At 37.0% G+C, this 20,981-nt stretch overlaps 1 protein-coding gene across 2 annotated transcripts in view; it reads left to right on the top strand.

The window, feature by feature from the left end:
* Positions 1-20,981, top strand: part of MTMR10 (myotubularin related protein 10) — a 53,449-nt gene that overhangs the window by 6,511 nt on the left and 25,957 nt on the right. The window contains exons 3-6 of one of the 2 annotated variants that reach the window (XM_017518203.2): positions 8,651-8,787; positions 11,101-11,173; positions 11,669-11,811; positions 18,189-18,279. In XM_017518203.2, the coding sequence (XP_017373692.1) occupies positions 8,651-8,787; positions 11,101-11,173; positions 11,669-11,811; positions 18,189-18,279 (444 nt within the window). The remainder of the gene's footprint in view (positions 1-8,650; positions 8,788-11,100; positions 11,174-11,668; positions 11,812-18,188; positions 18,280-20,981) is intronic. The other variant, XM_017518204.2, reaches the window with a different exon arrangement.

The following is a 20,981-nucleotide window of genomic DNA, read 5'->3' as shown; positions in this document are numbered from 1 at the left end:
TTTTTTAAAAGATGGGGTTTCACCATGATGGCCAGGCTGGTCTTGAACTCGTGACCTCAGGTGATCCACCCACCTTGGCCTAACCGTAACCCTAACCTAGGATTACAGGCATGAGCCACCGCGCCCAGCCTGTCTTTGCCCTTTTCACAACAGTGACAGATTTTGACCCAGCATGAGGAAGAACTTTCAAAGAATTTCAGCTGCCAGAAAATGGAATGTCTTGGGGAGACAGTGGACTTCCTGTTGCTGGCTATGCTGAAGCAGAAGCTGGTGAAATGCTAGCAGCTTTGTATTGAGGACTTAAGATTTGCAGTGAGTGGGGCTTGATGGCCTTTGCTGTCTTCTCACCCCGGGGCATGTTCTTTTTAAGGGAGAAGAGATGAAATGCCATGATTAACAATAATGAATTATTGTGTTCTGCAGGTATTGAGTGTGTGCTTGATGCAGCTTGGCAGAAGGGTAAAATGCTGAAGAGATGGGGTCCTGCTTTTAGGCAGTTTCAGTTCACTGGGGAGATGCTTCAGTAGAAGAGAGGAAAAGGTAATGAGGGCTCAGAGGAAGGTCACCTAAGCCAGATTTAGGGTGGGGTAGGGGTGTCAAGAAAGACTCAGGAATCAAATGCTCGGGCTCCGAATCTTGAGTTCCTGCTGTGCCTGGCCCACTGTGCTAAGGCTGTGCGTCAGCTCAGTTCTTTCCCTGTTCCCGTCTACAGTGCTCACAGCACTTTCATTCTTGAGATTAACTGCTAGATAATGAATGCACTGATTGTCAGAGTCTTTTGTAATCAGATCAGAAAAGCATACAGCCATCGGCCATCTGGGAAATGAAAATAGCCATTGTTGCATAGATGTCTTGTTTATTTTTGACATGCTCACTGGCCCATACCGTTCTTGTTTTCTGCTTCGCCATATGTCTTATTTCCTCAGTTGGATTGTGAATCCCTTAAAGGCAAAGACTTTATCTTTTTGGTGTTTTATGTAATTCCTTTTTGTAGGTAGGCTTCATAGATGCTTGTAGACTGACTTTTGTAGTGTTTTAATTTGTGGATACATTGCTTTTGAAAGACCAAAGGACTTGTAACACACCCTTAAAACAGTGAACAATGTAACTGTTCTGTCTTAGCATTAGCTTTGTACCTTAACCTGTAGAGCCTTAGGAATGTTTGGAGCTGTCCCTTCCTTAGGCTCCTGCTGCAGTACCTTAGGCCAACATTCTGTTACCCCTCCAAACTCCTCACTATCTATTATCGGTACCATGCCACCCCTGCTCAGTAACTGTTCATGATCCTCCATAAATAAAATCCAAATTCTCTGTTTGTAGTTTGCTAACACGGTACCTCAATAACTTCGTTTCTCAGTGTTTCCCAGTATTGATAGTTGTTTCAATCACACTGGTTCCTTGATCTCTTCCAGATGCCTTATTATTTAGGAACTTGTTACTATTATTATTACACATTCTCTACTATCTCAGTGCTCTTCTTTCTTCAAGATTTCATTCTGGTCTTTTCCTGAGATCTGCCCTGTACCCTTCCTCCTGCCCCCATCCTGGGTGCTACTCACTGGATATGGTACTTGCTTATTTATATTATGTGTTAGTACCAGCATTAAGTATTTTGTGTTTATCTTCCGCATAGTTTCAATTTCCTCTAATAACTTTTGAGCCACTTTAATCCCTGAATTTACCTAAAGCTAGGGTGACCAGCTTGTCCCAGTTTGCCTGAGACTGTCCTGGTTTTAGTGCTAAAAGTACCACATCCCAGGGAAACCCCTTTGTCCCGGGCAAACTGGAGCAGTCACCCTACTGTTAGAAGCCCAAGTTAAGTTATGCTTTTGGCCTATACACATCCCACAGGTTAATTAGCCACATGTGCAGTGAGACTTTGGCTTAAACTGTTTTCCAGGCTAAAATGTATGGGAACTATTATCTCTACCCATCAAACATGTGCTGACTTTCTAAATGTATAAGATGTTAGGAAAGATAATACAACATGGTTTTGTAGTCCTCAGGGAGTTAAAACTATCCTAGCCATATCATTTAGAGGTTTATTAACTGTAATTATACTTTTCTTCTCATTTATATTTACAGACGAAAGGGTCTTGAGAAAATAAATTTGGATTTCTTGATTTCTTCCCAGGTAGTGGTGAAACCCTTGGCCCGTCGTGGTATCCCTTGCCCTTGTGTCATGTGAGCAGGCACAAAAACCTTCTAATTTAGAAGGTTTTTCTGTGATGCTTTTTGCTTACCACACACTGAAGCTAACTTCCTGGTTTCTCTATATTCATGAGGCTTCCTTGTGGTGTCCTAGGAAGTGCTTGGTGGTGTAAATGATCCCACCGTGCCTGATGGCATAGCACAGAGCTGGGAGAGATGAGCCTGGTGGGTTCTCACAGGCAGGCCAGCCAGCCGTCTCTAGCACACCACCCTTTTACTGCATAAAAAGCACAAGCGTGTAGTCTCCCTGAAAACTTCACTTCTCTCAGAGCTTTGAAGCTTTTATTAGGCTTTTTCTTCAAGATCACTAATTTAACAAGTGAACAAGAGCAGTCTCAGTACCCTTCTCTTAATATATCCTATCTGGAAAGAGGCCACTTTGTGTCTTCTTTTTCTTTCCTGTCTATAAGCTAGTTTTCTGGCCCACAGTGTTTCAGTGCGTGGCAGTAGCTTATGACAGCACCTCTTCAGCATTCCTTTTTTTTTTTTTATTTTTTTAAATTATAAGCACATAACTTACGTGAGCAGACAGCTGTGTTACATAATCCAAATATTTTAAAGACTGGTTCTGCATGAGCAAAATTTAGCGTTATCAAATAAAACTCATGTCACTAACTTGACACTTATTTAATTATCATAATAGGAAGACCCAGTTGTAGCATATCCTCAGAAGTGCCCTTGTTTACTTTTTTCTTCCCCTCTATCCCGCTGTACTTCTGTTCTTTGCTCTCTTCCAAGGGCTCATTTCCATTCCGTAAGAAAAAGCTGTGTTACACTTAAAAGACCCTGGCCCAGGAAGTCCTCCTTTCACTATTTTTTTTTTTTTTTTTTTTGGCCGTTGTTAATGTGTCTCTTGTTCATTTTTTTTCTTTAGTAGTTTTATTTTGGAATGGATTTGAATTTGTAAGAATTGTACAAAAAAGTAGAGTTAATGTGAACTCTTCAGCCAGCTTCCACTAATGTTAATAGCTTATGTAACCTTGGTAAATGTAATTCAACTAAAAAACCAATAATACTATTAGCTAAATGCAGGCTTTATTCACATTTCCCTAGTTTTTCCACAAACGTTCTTTACCTGTTTCAGGTTTCCATCCAGGATACTACATAGCATTTAGTTGTCATGTCTCCTTATTCTCCGTGTCTCAGTCTGTTACAGTTTTTTCGTTTCATCTTTCAAGACCTTGACGTGTTTCTTCTATTGAATTAGATTTTTTTTTTTTTTTTTTTTTTTTTTTTTTNTTTTTTGAGATGGAGTCTTGCTCTGTCACCCAGGCTGGAGTGTAGTGGTGTGATTTGGGCTCACTGCAACCTCCGCCTCCCAAGTTCGAGCAATTCTCCTGCCTCAGCCTCTTGAGTAGCTGGGATTATAGGCACACACCACCAAGCCCAGGTACTTTTTTGTATTTTTAGTAGAGACAAGGTTTCACCATGTTGACCAGGCTGCTTTCGAACTCCTGACCTCAAATGATCCGCCTGCCTCCGCCTCCGAAAGTGCTAGGATTATAGGCATGAGAATTAGATTTTTATTTCACCTCAAATAATACATATTAAAGGTCTTTAAACATAGAAATATACTAATACAAAAGGAATGATTTTATAATTACCAGATTTCTGTTGTAATAAACCACTCCTTAAAAAGTCATCAAATTGACTTTTTAAAATATAGGCATAATTTTAGACTTAGAGAAAAGTTGCAAATAACAGAAGAATCTGTGGATACCCTTTCCTCAGATTCCCCAACAAAACCTTGACACTTTGGAATATTGTTGTTCAGTTAGTGTCTTGTAGTATGCCTCTTCGTTTGGATTTGTCTGATGTTTTCTTTTGATTAAGCAGAGGATTTTAGGGGAGACCACCAGAGAGGTGGTCATGTGAGCAGGCACAAGACAGCAACATGATTGGTTATTGGTGATGTTAACCTTGATCACTTCAGGTTAAAGTGGTATCCGTCAGGTTTCTCTTCTAGAAAGTGACTGTTTTTCCTTTTCCATACTGTTTGTTAGTAGCAAATCACTAAGTGTAGCCCTCATTCATGGGATTGGGAATTAAGCTATACATCCTGGAGGGAGGAGAATCAGGAATTTGTGGACATACCTTAAAACTACCACAGTAATTAGTTAATACTTTGGGGAAGATAGCTTTGTGCTTATACAAATAACCTGTTTCTTCTTAAAAGTTTGCTCACTGAATTTAGCATTCATCATTTCATGTTGCACACAGCAACCATTCAGTCTATGACATTGAGTCTTTGATAGTTTCTTGATCTTTACTGTGATGTTCTAATCATGATTTTGTTTCCCTTATTTCTCCTACATTTATTAATTGGAATTCCTTTGTAAGGAAGATTTGTCTCTTTTCCTCCATTTATCTTTTATCCAATCATCTGTTTACAACAGTATGGATTCACAGATACTTTTTAATTTACATCCTAATCCAGCATTTTTGTTATTTCTTTGGGTGCTCAGATTGTTCCAGCTTTGGCCATTGGGAGTTCCTTCATGTTAGCTCTTGTATCCTGTGGAAATGCTGTGCCCTCCCTTCTTTCACCCCCATTTCCTTATTTTCTGGTATTCTGGCACTACCGGAGGCTACAGATTCGTCTTCTGTTTCCCCTGCCCTGGCCTGGGAATCAGCCATTTCTTCAAAGAGCCCTGGTCCTTTTTGTTGGAAAATGGTACTTTAAAAGCATAATGTGGGTACTGAGTATGCATGTTGTTGCTGGAGGGTCACTTCCTTGAGAACTTTCAGAGGGCAGAGCTAGAAAACATACATGTGTGTACCGGCCCAGGTGTACACACATCTGCTACTGCATCTCTGTTCGTATGTTTATTAAGGCAGGCATAACTTCATTCTGCTATCTCAGGCTCTAATCTAGCCCCTTGGGGTTCACTCCCAGATTCGTGCTTTTGCTTTTTGATGATGGAGTATGGGCAGTAGAGCAGTTTCTGTATTTACTTTTTGCTGAGTGCTGTAGCTCATTGGTGAGAAAGGCATCTTTTGGCTTAAGTATCACGGACACATTCTATCAGAAAGGTTGTCCTCATCACGCCTCTGAGTGGTCCTCCAGAGCTCTCTGAGATGGCTACAACGTTGCAGGTGAAAAACACCTGCTTTTCAGGTGCTTCACTTCTCACCTTTCACATGGTGCATGCCCAGTTGTATGTTCTAAGCCTTGTTTCAGATAATTTTAAGAGTTGTCACTTTAATAATCGTTTCTAACACAGGGGTCAGCAACCTTTTCTGTGAAGTGCAGTAAATGTTTTAGGCCTTGTGGACCATAAGGTGTTTGTTTCAAGTACTCACCTCTGTCTTTGTCTTGTGAAAGCAGCCCATAGATGGTACATGAACGAATGAGTATGGCTATGTCTTACTAAAATTTTATTTACAAAAACAGGTTTTTATTTGGCCCGTGGACCATGGTTTACCATCCCTTGGACCCATTAAATATATTCTCCTTTTCATTGTCTCATTCTCACTGCAGTCTTGGGCTTGATACGTTAACATTTGTGCATCAGTAAAAGCAATCTGGTTTCTAGAAAAGAAGATGTGTCTGTGAGCTTTCTCTTCCTAAATACAGTTGGTTTATGGTACTAGTGTGGTCACACAAGCTTTGTCTCTTCCTTCCCTTTATTACTTCTGCTTCCCTTCTCAGGAACCTGAAATCCTGTGGTAGTTTTCTTTTTTGTTTTTAAGTGATTTATTTTTTTGAGCCTGTTGATCAGGCTGGAGTACAGTGGCACAATCACAGCTCATTGCAACCTCCACCTCCTGGGTTCAAGTGATTCTCCTGCCTCAGCCTCCCGAGTAGCTGTGACTACAGGCATGCACTACCATGCCCAGCTAAATTTTTTTTTGTATTTTTAATAGAGATGGGCTTCACCATGTTGGCCAGGTTGGTCTTGAACTCCTGACTTAAGGTAATCCTCCCACCACGGCCTCCCAAAGTGCTGGGATTACAGACGTAAGGCACTTGTGCCCGGCCTTTAAGTGAATTTTTATTTCAGTATAACATGCATAACAAGTTTGTGTGGATAAGTCTTAGAATTGGATGAATTTTTTTTTTTAGCATTGTTTGAAGAGTCCGTTTTTAGATGAGTTTGCTAAGAAAGGTAGCATAGTATGTGATGATTTCATGTAAAGAAGTCAGTGTTATAGGACTGTGTCCCCTGTCTGAACTAGCATGGTTAGTTTAATTGTTTAAATTAAGGGCCTGCTTATAACTGGTATCTAAGATTTACTGGCGAGGAGAGAGGGTAGAGTATTCAGTGGCCCAGAATCTGCTATGGGAATTGTTAAGGTTTATGTTCAAGGAGCTAGAGAACTTTAAATTATATACATTTGAATTACTCAATGCATTTTATTTACACACACACACACACACACACACACACACACACACACACACACGTCATCCTAAATTTTTTTCTCAATGGAATTCAATTAAGGCCAATATTTGAACTTTAATACTGTTTTGGTACTTGCTATGTGTCACTACAGTACATTTAATTGTATGTAATTATAGAGAAAGACTATTGGATTTGATATCAAAACACTTGGTTATAAGTGCCAAGTTTACTGCTTATTTTTAAGATCTTAGGAAAGTGATTTAACCCCTTTGGGTCCAAATCCTTTATCTGTTAAGGAAACCATCTGCCTTCCTTACCTTACAGGCTGTTGAAAGAGCCAGACATAACAGATGTCCTATTTATAGCTCTTTAATGGGTATGTAGGCAAGCAGTGGCAGTTCTGTGACTTTTCTCTAACTTACATATTGTTTACCCGAACAGCCCTTATCTTCCAGCCAGCTTGACTGCTTAGCCATATTGAATTACTAGTTTCTCTTTGTAACTAGAACAACAAACAGTTGCCCAACTCGTGGTGGACAAAACCATGTGTCATGAAGTGATTTTATTCATTCTTGCATTCAGCACTCTTAACAGGCACCTACCCTGTACCAGACACCATTCTAGGCACTAACGTTTCAGCAGTGAAAAAAATCAGTTCTTCATCTACCTTCATGGAGCATGTAATCCTATGGGTAATGAGGCATTTATTAAAAAAATATAATTGTAGCTTCGATGAGTGGTAGAATTACAAGTATATAGTGCTTTGGTAAGTGAATTTAATCTAGATAGGAAGGGTTTTTTTTAAAAAAAAAAAAAAAAAAAAAAAAAAAATAAAAAAAAAAAAAAAAAAAAAAAAAAAAAAAAAAAAACATTCCCCAGACAGTGGCTGGACTAAGATAGAAGGAAAGAATATTCCATGAAATGGGAAGAAGCATTGTCCCATGAGGGATTAATAGGCCGCCACTGTAGGCAGAGGAATAAGGGTGAGGAAGATGGTAGCTGGCTGGGTGTCCAGGGCTCCCAGGCCACGAGGGGAGGCTTGTCTTCAAAATAGAAGTTAGCTCAAGCTATTTGCACTGAATTTGACGTGAGCAGATTTTAAGTAAATGTTAAAGGGGCAGCTACTAAAACTAGCCTTGTACATTTTTAAGAACTTCAAATCAAAGTTATTGCAACTCAAATTTGTTATATTTGTTAAAGAGAGGATTGTTTTGAGACTGTAGTTTCATTCTTCATGAATTGATAGGTGTTTGTGGATTGTCAGCAAACATTCTATCAGTGCTAAAGGTTTTTATAATGGAAATAGGCAAAGTAGATCAGGACACTCACTTTTCTACTGTTGATCCTGGAGACATGGCCTAAAATGTTCTGTATCTAGTTGACTTTTAGTTATTGAAATTAAGGTTTAACGATGAACAAGCTTTAAATTGTAGAAAATTATTCTTTCCAAAGCATATTACGCCTTTTGTATTGGCTTCTTATATTTATTTCTTTTAATCTTTCCTTTTAACTCAAACTATATTTTAAGGTTTTGTTGCCTACTAAATTATAGTCTGAGTGCAGAAGGAAACTTGATTTGGTATGCGAATTTTACATACCAAACATTTTATTTACATTCAGGGAAGCTGAGCTCTGTTTCTCCTTCCTTAGAAGAGGGATCAAAGACATTGGTTTGGGAGATCAAGTCATGTGTTAATAGAACACACATATTCCATCAAGAAATACGCTGAAGAAGAAGGTGTAGTTTATTTCTTCTCCAGAAAGTCTTCCAACTGATAAATAATGAGAGGTAGTATGGCATAGGAAAAAATGTACAAGTACACTCAGGTCAGTCTTTCTAGTTCAACCAGCTCAGACCCCTGAGCTATTTTTGCCTCTTTCCACACCTTGGAGAACAAGAGAACAATGCCTTGTCATTACTGTTCACTTTAGGAGGCTGTAAAGTGTGTACAGTGCCTGGCACCTGGTGGACAATAGTGAATGTTCTTACTATCCTCATCAGTGTCTTCTTGAAACACTCCTTCTAGGTCCCACAGTGACCATTAGTATTTTATTAACAAAGTAGCTTACACAATATTTTCCTTTTTTTGAAGGAGAAATTGTCGTAAATGAAGTCAATTTTGTGAGAAAATGCATCGCAACAGACACAAGCCAGTACGATTTGTGGGGAAAGCTGATATGCAGTAACTTCAAAATCTCCTTTATTACAGATGACCCAATGCCGTTACAGGTGTGTTTTATTTGTATGCTGTTTAATTGTATCAAGGTTTTCAACTTTAAGCAGTATATATTATAAAACATAGGTATGGAAAAATGATAAAATTATTAGGTATAATTAGGGATAAATTATATTAAAATTTAAAGTTTAAGAAGAATGTTGGAACTTGCTTGAGGAGTATAATTAATGAGAGGATTGTAAGTCACCTTGCTTTATCCTCTGTGATCATTGATTATGTGTCCTTTTCTTTAAGGAAGTTATTCCCTCTTTTCCAGATCTTTTAACCCGCTTATAAAAATGACATAAAGAGAAAAAATTACTTGCTAAATGATTTTATAAATGGCACACATTTTACTGATTTCATTGGTTTGTTTGTTGTTGGGTTTTTGTTGGTTTGTTTTGAGCCTGGGTCTCGCTCTGTCTCCCAGGCTGGAGTGCAGTGGCATGATCTCGGCTCACTGCAGCCTCTGCTTCCTGGGCTCAAACCGTCCTACCACCTCAGCCTCCTGAGTAGCTGGAGGAGTACAGGCTCATGCTGCCACTCCCGGCTAACTTTTTTATTTTTGTAGAGACAGGGTTTTGTTATGTTGCCCAGACTGAGCTCAAGCATTCTGCCCGCCTCGGCCTTCTAAAGTGCCAGAGTACAGGCATGAGCCACTACACCCAGCCTACCTTTTTTTTTTAAATTGATTAGTTCTTTTCCTAAAATTCAAATTCTAGCTTCTAGGAAGAGTGAAGAAAAGTATCGATTTAAAAATTTAATAGCCCTCTTGATATTTTAAGTTCTTACTGGAAAGTAATAGTTTCATATAATTTTGGTTTTTAGAAGTTCAGGCGTTCATGTGATTAACTTAAAAACCCTGGACTTTCTCCCAGCCATTTTCTTTTTGATTTATAAAGTATTATACACAGTTACCCCTAGATCTTTCTTTATAATAGTAATTGTTCTCTAATGAAATATTTGCATATGAACTATAAACTTTTTAAGGGTCTAATAATTTAGTGTAAGTATATTTCATGTAGTCATCCACTAATTTACTATATTACTGTACTGCACAAATATTTACTGTACTGTATATTTGTGTGTTCATTACAGTCTTGGGTAGGCATATTTAGACTAAAGTTTCTTTTCTTTTTTTGAGGCGGAGTTTTTGCTCTTGTTGCCCAGGCTGGAGTGCAGTGGCGCGATCTCAGCTCACTGCAACCACCGTTTCCTGGGTTCAAGTGATTCTCCTGTCTCAGCCTCCCAAATAGCTGGGATTACAGGCGTGTGCCACCATGTCCGGCTAATTTCGTATTTTTAGTAGAGACGGGTTTCCGTGTTGGTTGGGCTGGTCTCGAACACCAGACGTCAGGTGATCCACCTGCCTCGACCTCCCAAAGTGCTGAGATTACAGGTGTGAGCCACCGTGCCCAGATTATTTAGACTAAATTTAAGGGACTTAAAGATATCTACTGTGTAGGGACAATAGCTTATTTGGATGTAGGCTTTGGGTGTTTCTCTTTGTTTTTAGCTTCACAATGATCCTTGGCCGCAGATTTCACTGTAAATAAGAAGCAGATACCTGGAGCAGCTTAAATCCAGTACCGCTATTAGGAAAAAAATAAACCAATGGCCTACTGACAGCAGATTGATAGTGTTAACTATGTCCTTAGTTTGAAAATGTGTATGAAGTGTTTGTTAACAAGTTTAAAAAAAAAAAAGAGCTATGGTTTGCCAAAATCTTTTTCTAAAGGTTTTTATTTCTAGTGGACTTTGTGCTTTAAAAAGATAATTATTTTCCACTTTAAAATCTTCATTGTGAAACTAGAACATGATTTTACCCATTTAAAATCTGATGACCTAAGGGCCCTTTTTTCTTTAATATGTTGTGGCCAGCTCATCCAGATCTAGACATGCAGATGTTTGCTGGTAAAGTGATTGATGATATTCCCTATCTTGGATATTAAGATTGTGGTGTACATTTTAACCTAAGTTCTGTAAACATTAGAACGGCCTCAGCTACCTAGACAAAAGCATTTTATGGTTTGTAGAGATAGTTGTCATGGCTGGGTGTGGTGGCTCACGCCTGTAATCCACGCACTTTGGAGGCCAAGGCGGGTGGATCATCTGAAGTCGGGAGTTCAAGACCAGCCTAACCAACCTGGTGAAACCCCGTCTTTTATTTATTTATTTATTTATTTATTTATTTATATGTATGTATGTATGTATGTATGTATGTGTGTGTATATATATATATGTATAGTTGTCACAGTTTAAGGCTTATACTACCATTGTGAGATTATTGGGGAAAGAATTAATATGAACATAATTTTTTATTCCAGAAATTCCATTACAGAAACCTTCTTCTTGGTGACCATGATGTCCCTTTAACATGTATTGAGCAAATTGTCACAGGTATGTAGTATTCTGTACATACTCTAAACGTCGATTCCAGTCTAGAAGTATTGTTTGAAAATAACTTCACACCTCTCAACATACTTGGATTGGAGTTTTATTTCTGTAAGTTTACTTTTGCCATTTTTTTGAACCCTAGGAACATTCATGAAACAGGGAAACATCAATAAGTTATTTTAAAAGGAGGATATAAAATGTAGCTTTCTATGGTTTCTAAGTTTTTTGTCCTCTTTTTAATTAAAATTTTAATCATTAAATGTATCTAACTGGTGGTTTTATATAAATGATCATTTAAAGTATCTTCCAAAGCAAAAGTAAAACCACCCCCCAAGTTCTAGGAGTTATAGACAAGTATGAAATATTCTAGACAAGCAGAGTACAAGTGATGGGTGACCTTGCAATTATTTTCACTAAGAATTTGTAATATAGGATGAGTAATAAGAAATAATTGTTATGCATTTTATTTTTTTTTGTTTTTTGTTTTTTCTTTTTTAGTAAATGACCACAAGAGGAAACAGAAAGTCCTAGGCCCCAACCAGAAACTGAAATTTAATCCAACAGAGTTAATTATTTATTGTAAAGACTTCAGAATTGTCAGATTTCGCTTTGATGAATCAGGTCCCGAAAGTGCTAAAAAGGTAATACCGTTAAATTTTATGACATTCTGGGTCCTGCACTATATTTTCTGATTTCAGTTCTGTATGGCAGTTTTCAATTCTCAATTGCTCAGATGTTTTTTAGAAGAAGTTATTAGATACCTTCTTAAGTAAAGTCAAAGACAAGAATATTAATAGAATTATTTCCTTGGATTATTTTATGGCTGTTTTAAAGTATTCTATATAATTTTTAATCAGCTTCTAAAATGTTAAAGACTCACATGTGGAAATTAGCTTTTTTTTTTTTTTTTTTTTTTTAACATTAAGGTCATTAGTTATCAGTTTCTTTCTTGGTTAAAAAGGTTGAAAAGTTGGCAGTATACTGTAATTAAGGTTTGTTTAGGCTTTTAATTCAGTACTGCAGAACTTTAAAAGCCTAAACAAACCTTAATTATAGTATATTGCTACTGGAAAGTCTGTTACTCTGCATTTGCTGCAGCACAGACTAGAACAGGAGCAGCATATTAGGTCTACCAGTTTTACTCTTCTGGCCAAGCAAAACATGGAATCAAAGAAGAGGAACTTTTTTGGCTTTGATTCATACTTTAGAAGTAGGGTGATAAAACATCTGGAAGGCTGGGGAAAAATAAGGGAGTTAAAAAGCGACCAGCTTTGAGTTGCCCGTGTTGAAGTGTCACTCAAGTCAATTCATAATATTCCTTTAAACCACTAATAATTATTAGGCCTTTCCTGTAACTATATACTTAGCTAAACCTTACATAAGGTAAGTCTAGCTTATCAGTTGACTCTGTTCTAGTCTGTGCTGCAGCAATGCAGAGTAACAGACTTTCCAGTAGGAAGCCTGCTTGTGTGTATTGAGAGTAGAGCAACAGGATCTCGGTAGAACAGGAAGTGGCTTTCTCTCAGAATGGAGGCAGCCTTTGGACCACTGAGCAATGAGTGCCGTTGTTTTCCATGGTCAGTCAACTGACCACAGTATATTTTCTGTTGATATCAAAATAAGACTGTCAAAAATATTGTAAGGCAGCCGTCTTCATATACTTGGTGAAGAGGTGGTAGATTTGTTTTTAGAGTGAGAACCAACAGTTTCTTTACGGGAATGCAAGCAGGAGATGAATATCTGAAAATACGTCTGAAAATATGTAACTGTCTAGCATAGTAGAGTGATTGTAGGCTCCTCTATGGGTAAAAGTTTTCAAATAGTATGTACAGCCATCTCTCAGCATGCTGCGTTATCGAAAAGTCATCTAGATAACTCTTAAATCCTCTTTCACCTGTTCGATCGTGCTTTTTAAGTTTTGGCATTTTACTAATTTAACATGGCTATTCTTACATAGAAGGACTTCCAAATTCATTATGTATTAGACTGTACATAAAATATTTTAGACAAATTACTTCCTCAAGCTTATTTATGCTTGTAATTTAATTGATTAAAGCATCAAAGACCTGCTTATGAAAACCAGATGTGTAGCATCTCAAGATTCGGTATATCACAAAACTTGTTAGATTGAGTTAGGACACCATATTCTTAAAGAAATTGATAGAATTGGCCTAATCTCTTTCAGAAAGTTTAATTCTCTCTCTTTTACTGTATTTTTAAGTTGACACTATTTTAATGAGTAGAAATGATAATTATTTGGTAGTTCTTGAGCTGTCTGTAGTACTTGTTGGTCATTTTTGATGTTGAGGCAGTGTGCCAAATTTTGCGAGTTTAAAGGATAAGATGCAGTTTCTTGCCGTGGAGAACTTAAATCTAGTGAAGAAGAGAAAGCATGAAAAAAGTGAAAAGTAATAGTACAAAGTGGCTGCATAAAAGTTGTTTCTACACAATTGATTTCCAGATGAACAGAGCATAATAAGTGCTGTGGAAATTCAGCATATCCCGTGTGTTGTGCTGCTGGTTCATGGAGAGGGCCTCGCTAAACCGTCTGCACGAAACAGCCTAGTCCCTCATGTGTCCTTTTCTAAGACCAAGTGTCAGACAAAAATCTTTTCCCCAGTATTCTAAAAGATAAAAAGCATGTGGCTCTTTGTCTTTTGTATAGTCATGGGGGTTGCAGAGCAGGGGAGGGTACAGAATAAACAGATGCAATGAGAATATAGAATTTTGTTTTTGTTTTCTGATTTACACGTTTCAAACACATGGTTGAGTTGTATGTGGCTACCGAATCTTGATGACTTTGTGAATTAAAAACAAAAATTCTGGCATATTCTTTTATTTCAAGCAAAAATTTTTCCTCTAAAATTTGGTAGCAGTTAGGAAGTTACGGCTTATTTTTACTTCCTGGAAGCTTTGAATACTGTTTTCTCTGGAAAATGCTTTGAGATTTTATCAGTTGCTTTAAAATGACCAAATGCATTTTTAAAGTTCTCTGGTGGGTAAACCATTGATTAATTTTGAAATACCTAATACATTTATATTTTTGTTGTGAAAAATGAAATTTGAAAATACTAAATTGGTTCACATTTTGTTAAATGCTCTAAAACCTTCTGATTGTCTTGTTGACGTTGTCTCATTTGTATTACGACAAAATTAGATTGCTTTGTGCACTAGTACTCACTTATACTCATCCTCGTTATCTTTGAGCTGTCACAGGAAAATAGTGATACTTGGGAAAGGTCTATTTAAAGAAAGAAGGAATTTGGTGATGCAGAATTGGACAGCTAACCTCATAGCAACTTTAAGCCACTTTTTTTTTTTTTTTTTTTTTGCAGATCCTTTGCTCAAAACTGAAGGATAAGAAAAGTTTTTAATGATTTATCTATATACCTGTCTATGTAGATAAATATGTAGATACATCATGACAAGTGAAATATATGCCCTTTGTCTCCACTGTGTCCTCTGATTAGTTCGTTGTGAACCACTTGTTCAGGCATACTTTATAGAAGTGAATTCCATTCATCTAATTAAAGAACAAGTTGGCCTTCTAATTGTCATTTTTGACTTGAATCTGATACTTATTTTTTTGGTGGCTTTCAGGCCACAGAAATAAAGGAAACCACTTTTGTTTGCAAATGAGATAGAACTTAATGAGGTTTGAGTGTTTCCTGGATTTGGGCTTCTTTGGTACTATACCCCAGGTGGTCTTAGAAGAGAAACCATCTACTGTGGCTACTTCTGGCTTCTGTCCAGAGAAGATTATCAGCTTTGGTTAAAAGTTGATTTAAAAGTGGTTTACTCTTTTTCTCCAAAAAAATATTTACTGTAATTTAATGTCTTTAATACCAACATTTTCTTCATTTCCCATGGTAGCTAGAACAAATGAACTATTTCAGATCTTTCAAAAACTCTTAGGATGGAATGTAGGAATCTGGACTTAGGTTTTTAAAATAGTGTGTAAGAAAAAGTACAAAGAATGGGGCCCTGGCTTTCCTTCTCTTCTAAGAGTGTTCCACAGTAACAGCCTGAAGACAATCCAAGTGCACAAGTTTGTATGTGCCTTAGTGTGTGTACCCAAAGAGACCCCTTACTTAGGTCATATGAACATAAGTTATACACCTGCAATTGACTACTGAAAAACTAAATAAATTTAGTTGAAGTTCTGCCACCCCCCAAAAAATAAGTCAGTAATTAAACTGACTTGCAGTTTTATAACATTTTTATAGACTTCTTTCAATGTAGATGCTATTAGACATACTCATTTGTTTCCTAACCTAATGTGATGTTGTGCTGTTTTTAAGGGGCTTTTGAAAAATACGCTGTGTTGCATTTTGCCTTGAAAATAGGCTTTGTTTCTTTTTTGCCTCATGGCCACAAAAAAAAATGTCCATAATCAATCATCTGTGAATTTCTTTTCTGTAAACAGAGCATGTGACTGCTTTCTAATTGTTTTGGAGAATGTGATAGACATTATTATTATTGGCTTGGAGCATTTTTGTTAATATATTGGTAATTACTTTTGTCAGCTAGTATTAGTGTAGCCACTGTTGGTCACAGAGCACCTTTAGAAAGCTACTGAAATGATGCTACAAAATACAAATATCTTCAGAGCTTTACTCAAGTCTGTGTAGAAAGGTCTTTATTGGTCTCCTACTCTACTTTTTAACCTGCTTCCCTCTTCTCTCACTATAACACTTCATATTCCCCTTCCCTGCTCTATTTTTTTTCTCCTTTAGCATTCATAGTTATCTAACTTTCTGTATTTTTTCTCCTTCATCTTGTTTAGTGTCTGTCTTCCCACTAGAGTGTAAGCTTCCTGAGGACAGGGATTAGTGTCTGTTTTGTTCACTGAATCTCCAGGGCTTAGAACATTGTAGGTACTCAGTAAATATTTGTTAAATGAATGAGAAATGTGGCATTTACCCTGAAGGAATGGACCTTAATAGTAGAAGTATAAAGAACCACCTATGTCCTGCTTTTCATCCGCATCATAACTATTATGTGAATACCTTGGAAATAAAGCAACATAAACACAACTAACTAAAGAGACACTTTATATTGAAACTGTTGTTGTAGGTTTCTGGAATTAATACTCTGAAATTGGCTCCTTCTAGGAAGGCTTGTGAAGAGAGTAGTGTTGAACAGACATGAAAATTTCTTAGCATAGTTGGCTAAGAGGAGTAGGACTTGCCAGGCAAAGAGTGTGACAGAGGAGATGGCTGGGGGCTAAGTCAGACAGAATGTGTACAAACCTGTTTTTCTCTGACCTGAGATAACTGAGAGAATATTGGGAAGGTAACACTTGTCTGATGAGGAGAGCCAGTTTTGTGAAGAATCAAGAATGAGGAGATTTAATTTGTTACGCAGATGTCTGAGAACCACAGCAGATTATTAAGAGAGCAAACTTATTAGTCAAAATTACATCATTAGTAGGTAATTCTTAAGTGCTGTGGATTTCTAGAATGTGGGGAAGCCCACAGAGGTGCCATAAGGTGAGTATGGCCTAAGGACATGGCTATGGCAGTGTAGCAGAATGCACAGATGTGAAGTGTCTGGAGAAAAGTGCAGCAAAGCTAAACGGTGCCCAAAGGAACAGGAAGTGAAGAGAACTTTTTCAAGGTACAGATTTCAGTAGTTTTGCTGTTAGAATGCTTTATGGAAAACTGTTGAAAAGATTAGGAATGGGAACGTAGATAACCAGCTCCTAAATTTTCCAGGTGGGACCATCATAGAAAGCTCTCCTATAGGTATTAAGAAGTCAAGATACCACCTGAGTTTCAAGAAGCAGGTTTTTTTTTTTTTCTTTTTGGTCAAAACGAATGACAAATTCTGCCCTCTTGTTTGTATATTTTAACTTAGTGAGACAGGAAACATTTATTCTATAGAAGACTTTTAAATTGTAGTTTAAACAAGCTGACACATGCTTACTGGTTAATGGAATGTACATTAACCCCCACCCCAAACACCACTAATTTGCCCTGAACTAACGATTAACTTTTCTTACTTCCTCAGTGTCAAGAGTATACCATTCTGGCTTAACGCTTTACCTTCTAAATGATAGTTAATCTTTTAAAGTAAGATTTTCTGCTGTGTTCTTGCATATGTCTTAAATTTCTTCTTTCATCTTCGCTCACTGAAGAGTGTTTTCTCCCATGTTCTAGTCCAGGGTTTGTAAGCCTAGAGCACCATCCTTCATTCTATCTAGCAGCAGTTGAGAATAATAACAGCCATATTTCCATATATGGAGCTCCTCTGAAGGCCTAGCGAGCATTAAGCTTATTAATTCTTACCACAGCCTAGGTATTACTTTGTTTTACAAGTGAGCAAACTGAGGCTAGGAGGGAGGAATTGACTTCACACATGTTATATAGCAAGTGCTTGATAGAGCTGGGATTCAGGCCCCCCTGATCTGTTTGACTCTGAAGCCCGCACGTTTTCCACCACAGGGAACACAGCCCCAGACCTAAGAATGCTTAAACACAGTTTTGTGTATGATTTGTTTTTATTTTTTATGAACGGCTTTGAGCAACCCTTGAATTTTTGGAGTTTCTTGCTAATTTTAATTTTTTGTAAATATGTTTCTCTATTTAGATTTTTTAATCCATGGGGTGTAAACTTCAGTGTTTTATGCCTTATATTAATCCTTTATAGTCCACCAAAAATGAAACTTTTTTCTTCCTTTTTTGTAGTGAATATGTTGTCACTGTCTTTTTGGAGAATTCTTCTTTAGTTTCAAGTTTTCTTTATTGGACTAAAATTACTTTCCAATTAAAATTCAACTCAGCAAATACTGAATACTTGCCATGTGCTAACTAAAGATAAACAATGTCTTGGGGGCACAACAGTGAATGAGATACCTGGCCTTAAGGAGCAATTTTATATTCTAGGTCAACAGAAAAACATGTAAATAGTATCTATCACTGCCCCAAGATGATGCTCCCAGTACCCAAGGCCTTATTGTACATTTCATTTAATTAAGTGTGTTAAAAACAAATTCTAAATGTAGAATTTTTCCTAGGTATGCCTTGCAATAGCTCATTATTCCCAGCCAACAGACCTCCAGCTACTCTTTGCATTTGAATATATTGGGAAAAAATACCACAATTCAGGTAAATATAAAAATATTAAATATTGTGACTAATTTTACATGTATAAATTTTACTCTTTTGTTTACCAGAAGCCTCGAAGTACATGAGCTTTAATGATTGTAGAATTACTAGCTTCATACCTTAGAGAAGTAAGCACTATATGCTAAAAGAGCCAGTAGTTTGTCAGATTATTTCTTGACAGGTTACCAGGAAGAACCTGTAATGCTGTGAATGCGAGCTTATGAGTTATGGCGTATATTTAACCTCCAGTCATTTGCTTGTATTTTGTGATGAAGAATATATAACCTGCCCTTTTTAATTGATGGATTGAGTTAAAGTAATCTTACCTTTTAAGAAAGCTGGCAGAAAACTAAAATATATATTAAAAGCATAATATTTTCTGGCAAGGTGTGATTTCATAAAAAGTTAAAGTGGTTAAAAACTTTTCGTGGACTTCGTTAAGATTCTCAAAATACTGAGTTTCTATTTCTGAATAATATTGATGAAACGAAGTTGAGCATTTTTCCAAGGACAGGTATATTCTAGGCAGTTTTTGTGAAAGTAAATAGTTTTGTCTATGTATCTTAACAGTCATGACACGATGAAGGAAGATTCCAGATGATCATACAATTCTGTACATTCTGTTTCTATACAAATGTAATTTTAATAAACCATTTTTAAAAATCTCTTAAAAGGGTAGAGAAAAACAAAGAGCCGTGTCTCCTGTTAGCCCCCTTGTCAGTTAGTGACTACATGTCAATTAACTGAGTGAAGCATGTGTTCTTTTACTGTTTAAGTAAGAAAAATAAATCAGCTGTGTATTTATAATGAAAAATCCATTCACCCAGCATGGTCTGGGCCATACAAATAAATTATTAATTGTACTGACATTTTCTATTTTGTACCATAAAACATATGGTAGTAATTTAAATAACTGGTATAATAAAAGTATATTCCAGCAAAACTGTAACTATATTGTAAACACATTAAAATGTATCAATGTATGTATCTGAAGATGCATGTGTATAAGTAAATTTTCTGTACTTTAAAAGATACTTACCTTGCTCTTAAGCACTAAGAGGACCAAAGGGGGAAAAAAAAAGAAACATAACACTGTAGAGATAATATATGAAAATCATGCTTTGCAGAATAGCTTTTATCGTTTGGTATTATATTTATAGAAATTGTATAGCAAAAGTATTTGTAACTTAATTTTTCTTTTCAAGAGGTACATAATTGTAACTTAGGCTTAAGCAATACAGTCTTTTTTAAGTTTATTTCTTAATAGTAAATAAATTCACTTACTGTCTGAAAATAAAGTATAATAGATTCTGCACTGTTAGTCAGGTAAACACTCCTTGGGATCATTATCAGGCTATAGAACAGGGATCAAGGTTATCTTCACTAAGATCCTTACCTAGAGTTGCAATAGTTATAGGAGTGATTCTTTCTGCTTAAATTTTTATGATACAGACTAGTTCTTCATGCTGCTATTTTTTTTCCAATAGAAATGATTGATTCCAGTGTATAGATCCATAACTTCTACAGTAACGTGGTGACTTGGGCTCAGCAAAGACAGTAAACTTTGTTATACAATTGGTAACCTGATGCCTGCTTCGTGGCAGTGCCTCCTGTGGAAATGCTTTCCATATTTTTCTTTGTTCATTCCTTGTGGGCATCTCTGGTTTATAGTACTGAAGTTTATCCACCCATAGGTCTTCTGCTACTGGAATTTTAAAATTTACTTCATTTAGTTTCTTTGTTTCTTCTCATATAGCTTTTTGATAAAATTTGATGATTAATACTTTAAATAGGGATACTTTTTTATATTACATCTTTCAGACTCCTCCTTTGACAAGTACTTCATAAACATAACACTGGCCATAGTTTTGTTAAGATTCCTCTTAGGGTAACATCCTTTAATATCCTTCCATGCTGTTACAGAAGCATAAATACTGCATCTTTAAGATCAAAAGGAGCCTGAAAGTTCCACACACTGCAGTCAAAATTCATTAATTTGTGAGTGAAAGATGTCCACTCTCCCACTCTTGAACTTCTGGATGACATCTTGATTCATTGGCTGGATTAAAGAAGTCCTTTTTGCAGGCAGGTAGGTGACAAAGCTGTTTCCACAAATAAGATCCAAAGTTGGAGGAGCTCCCTTGCAATGATCTAAGAGAACTATATTTTAGCTGGCCTTAGTCAGTCAGGTTTTCATTCATACTCAGCATCCCATGAGTAAAAGCCACCTCTGAAAGGTCCTGCAGTCATTCCAATACTTCAGTAAGATGTGTAGCGCCCACACTTTGGTGTTTCACTATGCACAAATATCCCAGGACAAGAACAGTGATTCTGTTTTTTCTCTTCTAATTTTAAAGAAACTATGAGGACTCTCATCAGTCAGATTATTATTGGGCAAATAATGTCAAAAAAAGTACAGATTCAGCCAGGCACAGTGGCTCACGCCTGTAATCTCAGCACTTTGGCAGGCTGAGACGGGCGGATCACCTGATGTCAGGAGTTCAAGACCAGACCGACCAACATGGAGAAACCCCACCTCTACTAAAAACACAAAATTAGCTGGGTGTGGTGGTGCACACCAGTAATCCCAGCTACTCAGGAGACAGGCAGGAGAATCGCTTGAACCCAGGAGGTGGAAGTTGTGGTGAGCTGAGATTGGACCATTGCTCTCCAGCCTGGGCAACAAGAGCAAAACGTCATCT

This window comes from Cebus imitator, unplaced genomic scaffold (assembly GCF_001604975.1).
Source record: "Cebus imitator isolate Cc_AM_T3 unplaced genomic scaffold, Cebus_imitator-1.0 Scaffold662, whole genome shotgun sequence".
Classification (NCBI taxonomy): domain Eukaryota; kingdom Metazoa; phylum Chordata; class Mammalia; order Primates; family Cebidae; genus Cebus; species Cebus imitator.
Note: the sequence above shows the minus strand (reverse complement) of the source record. Positions and strands in the feature narration are given on the sequence as shown.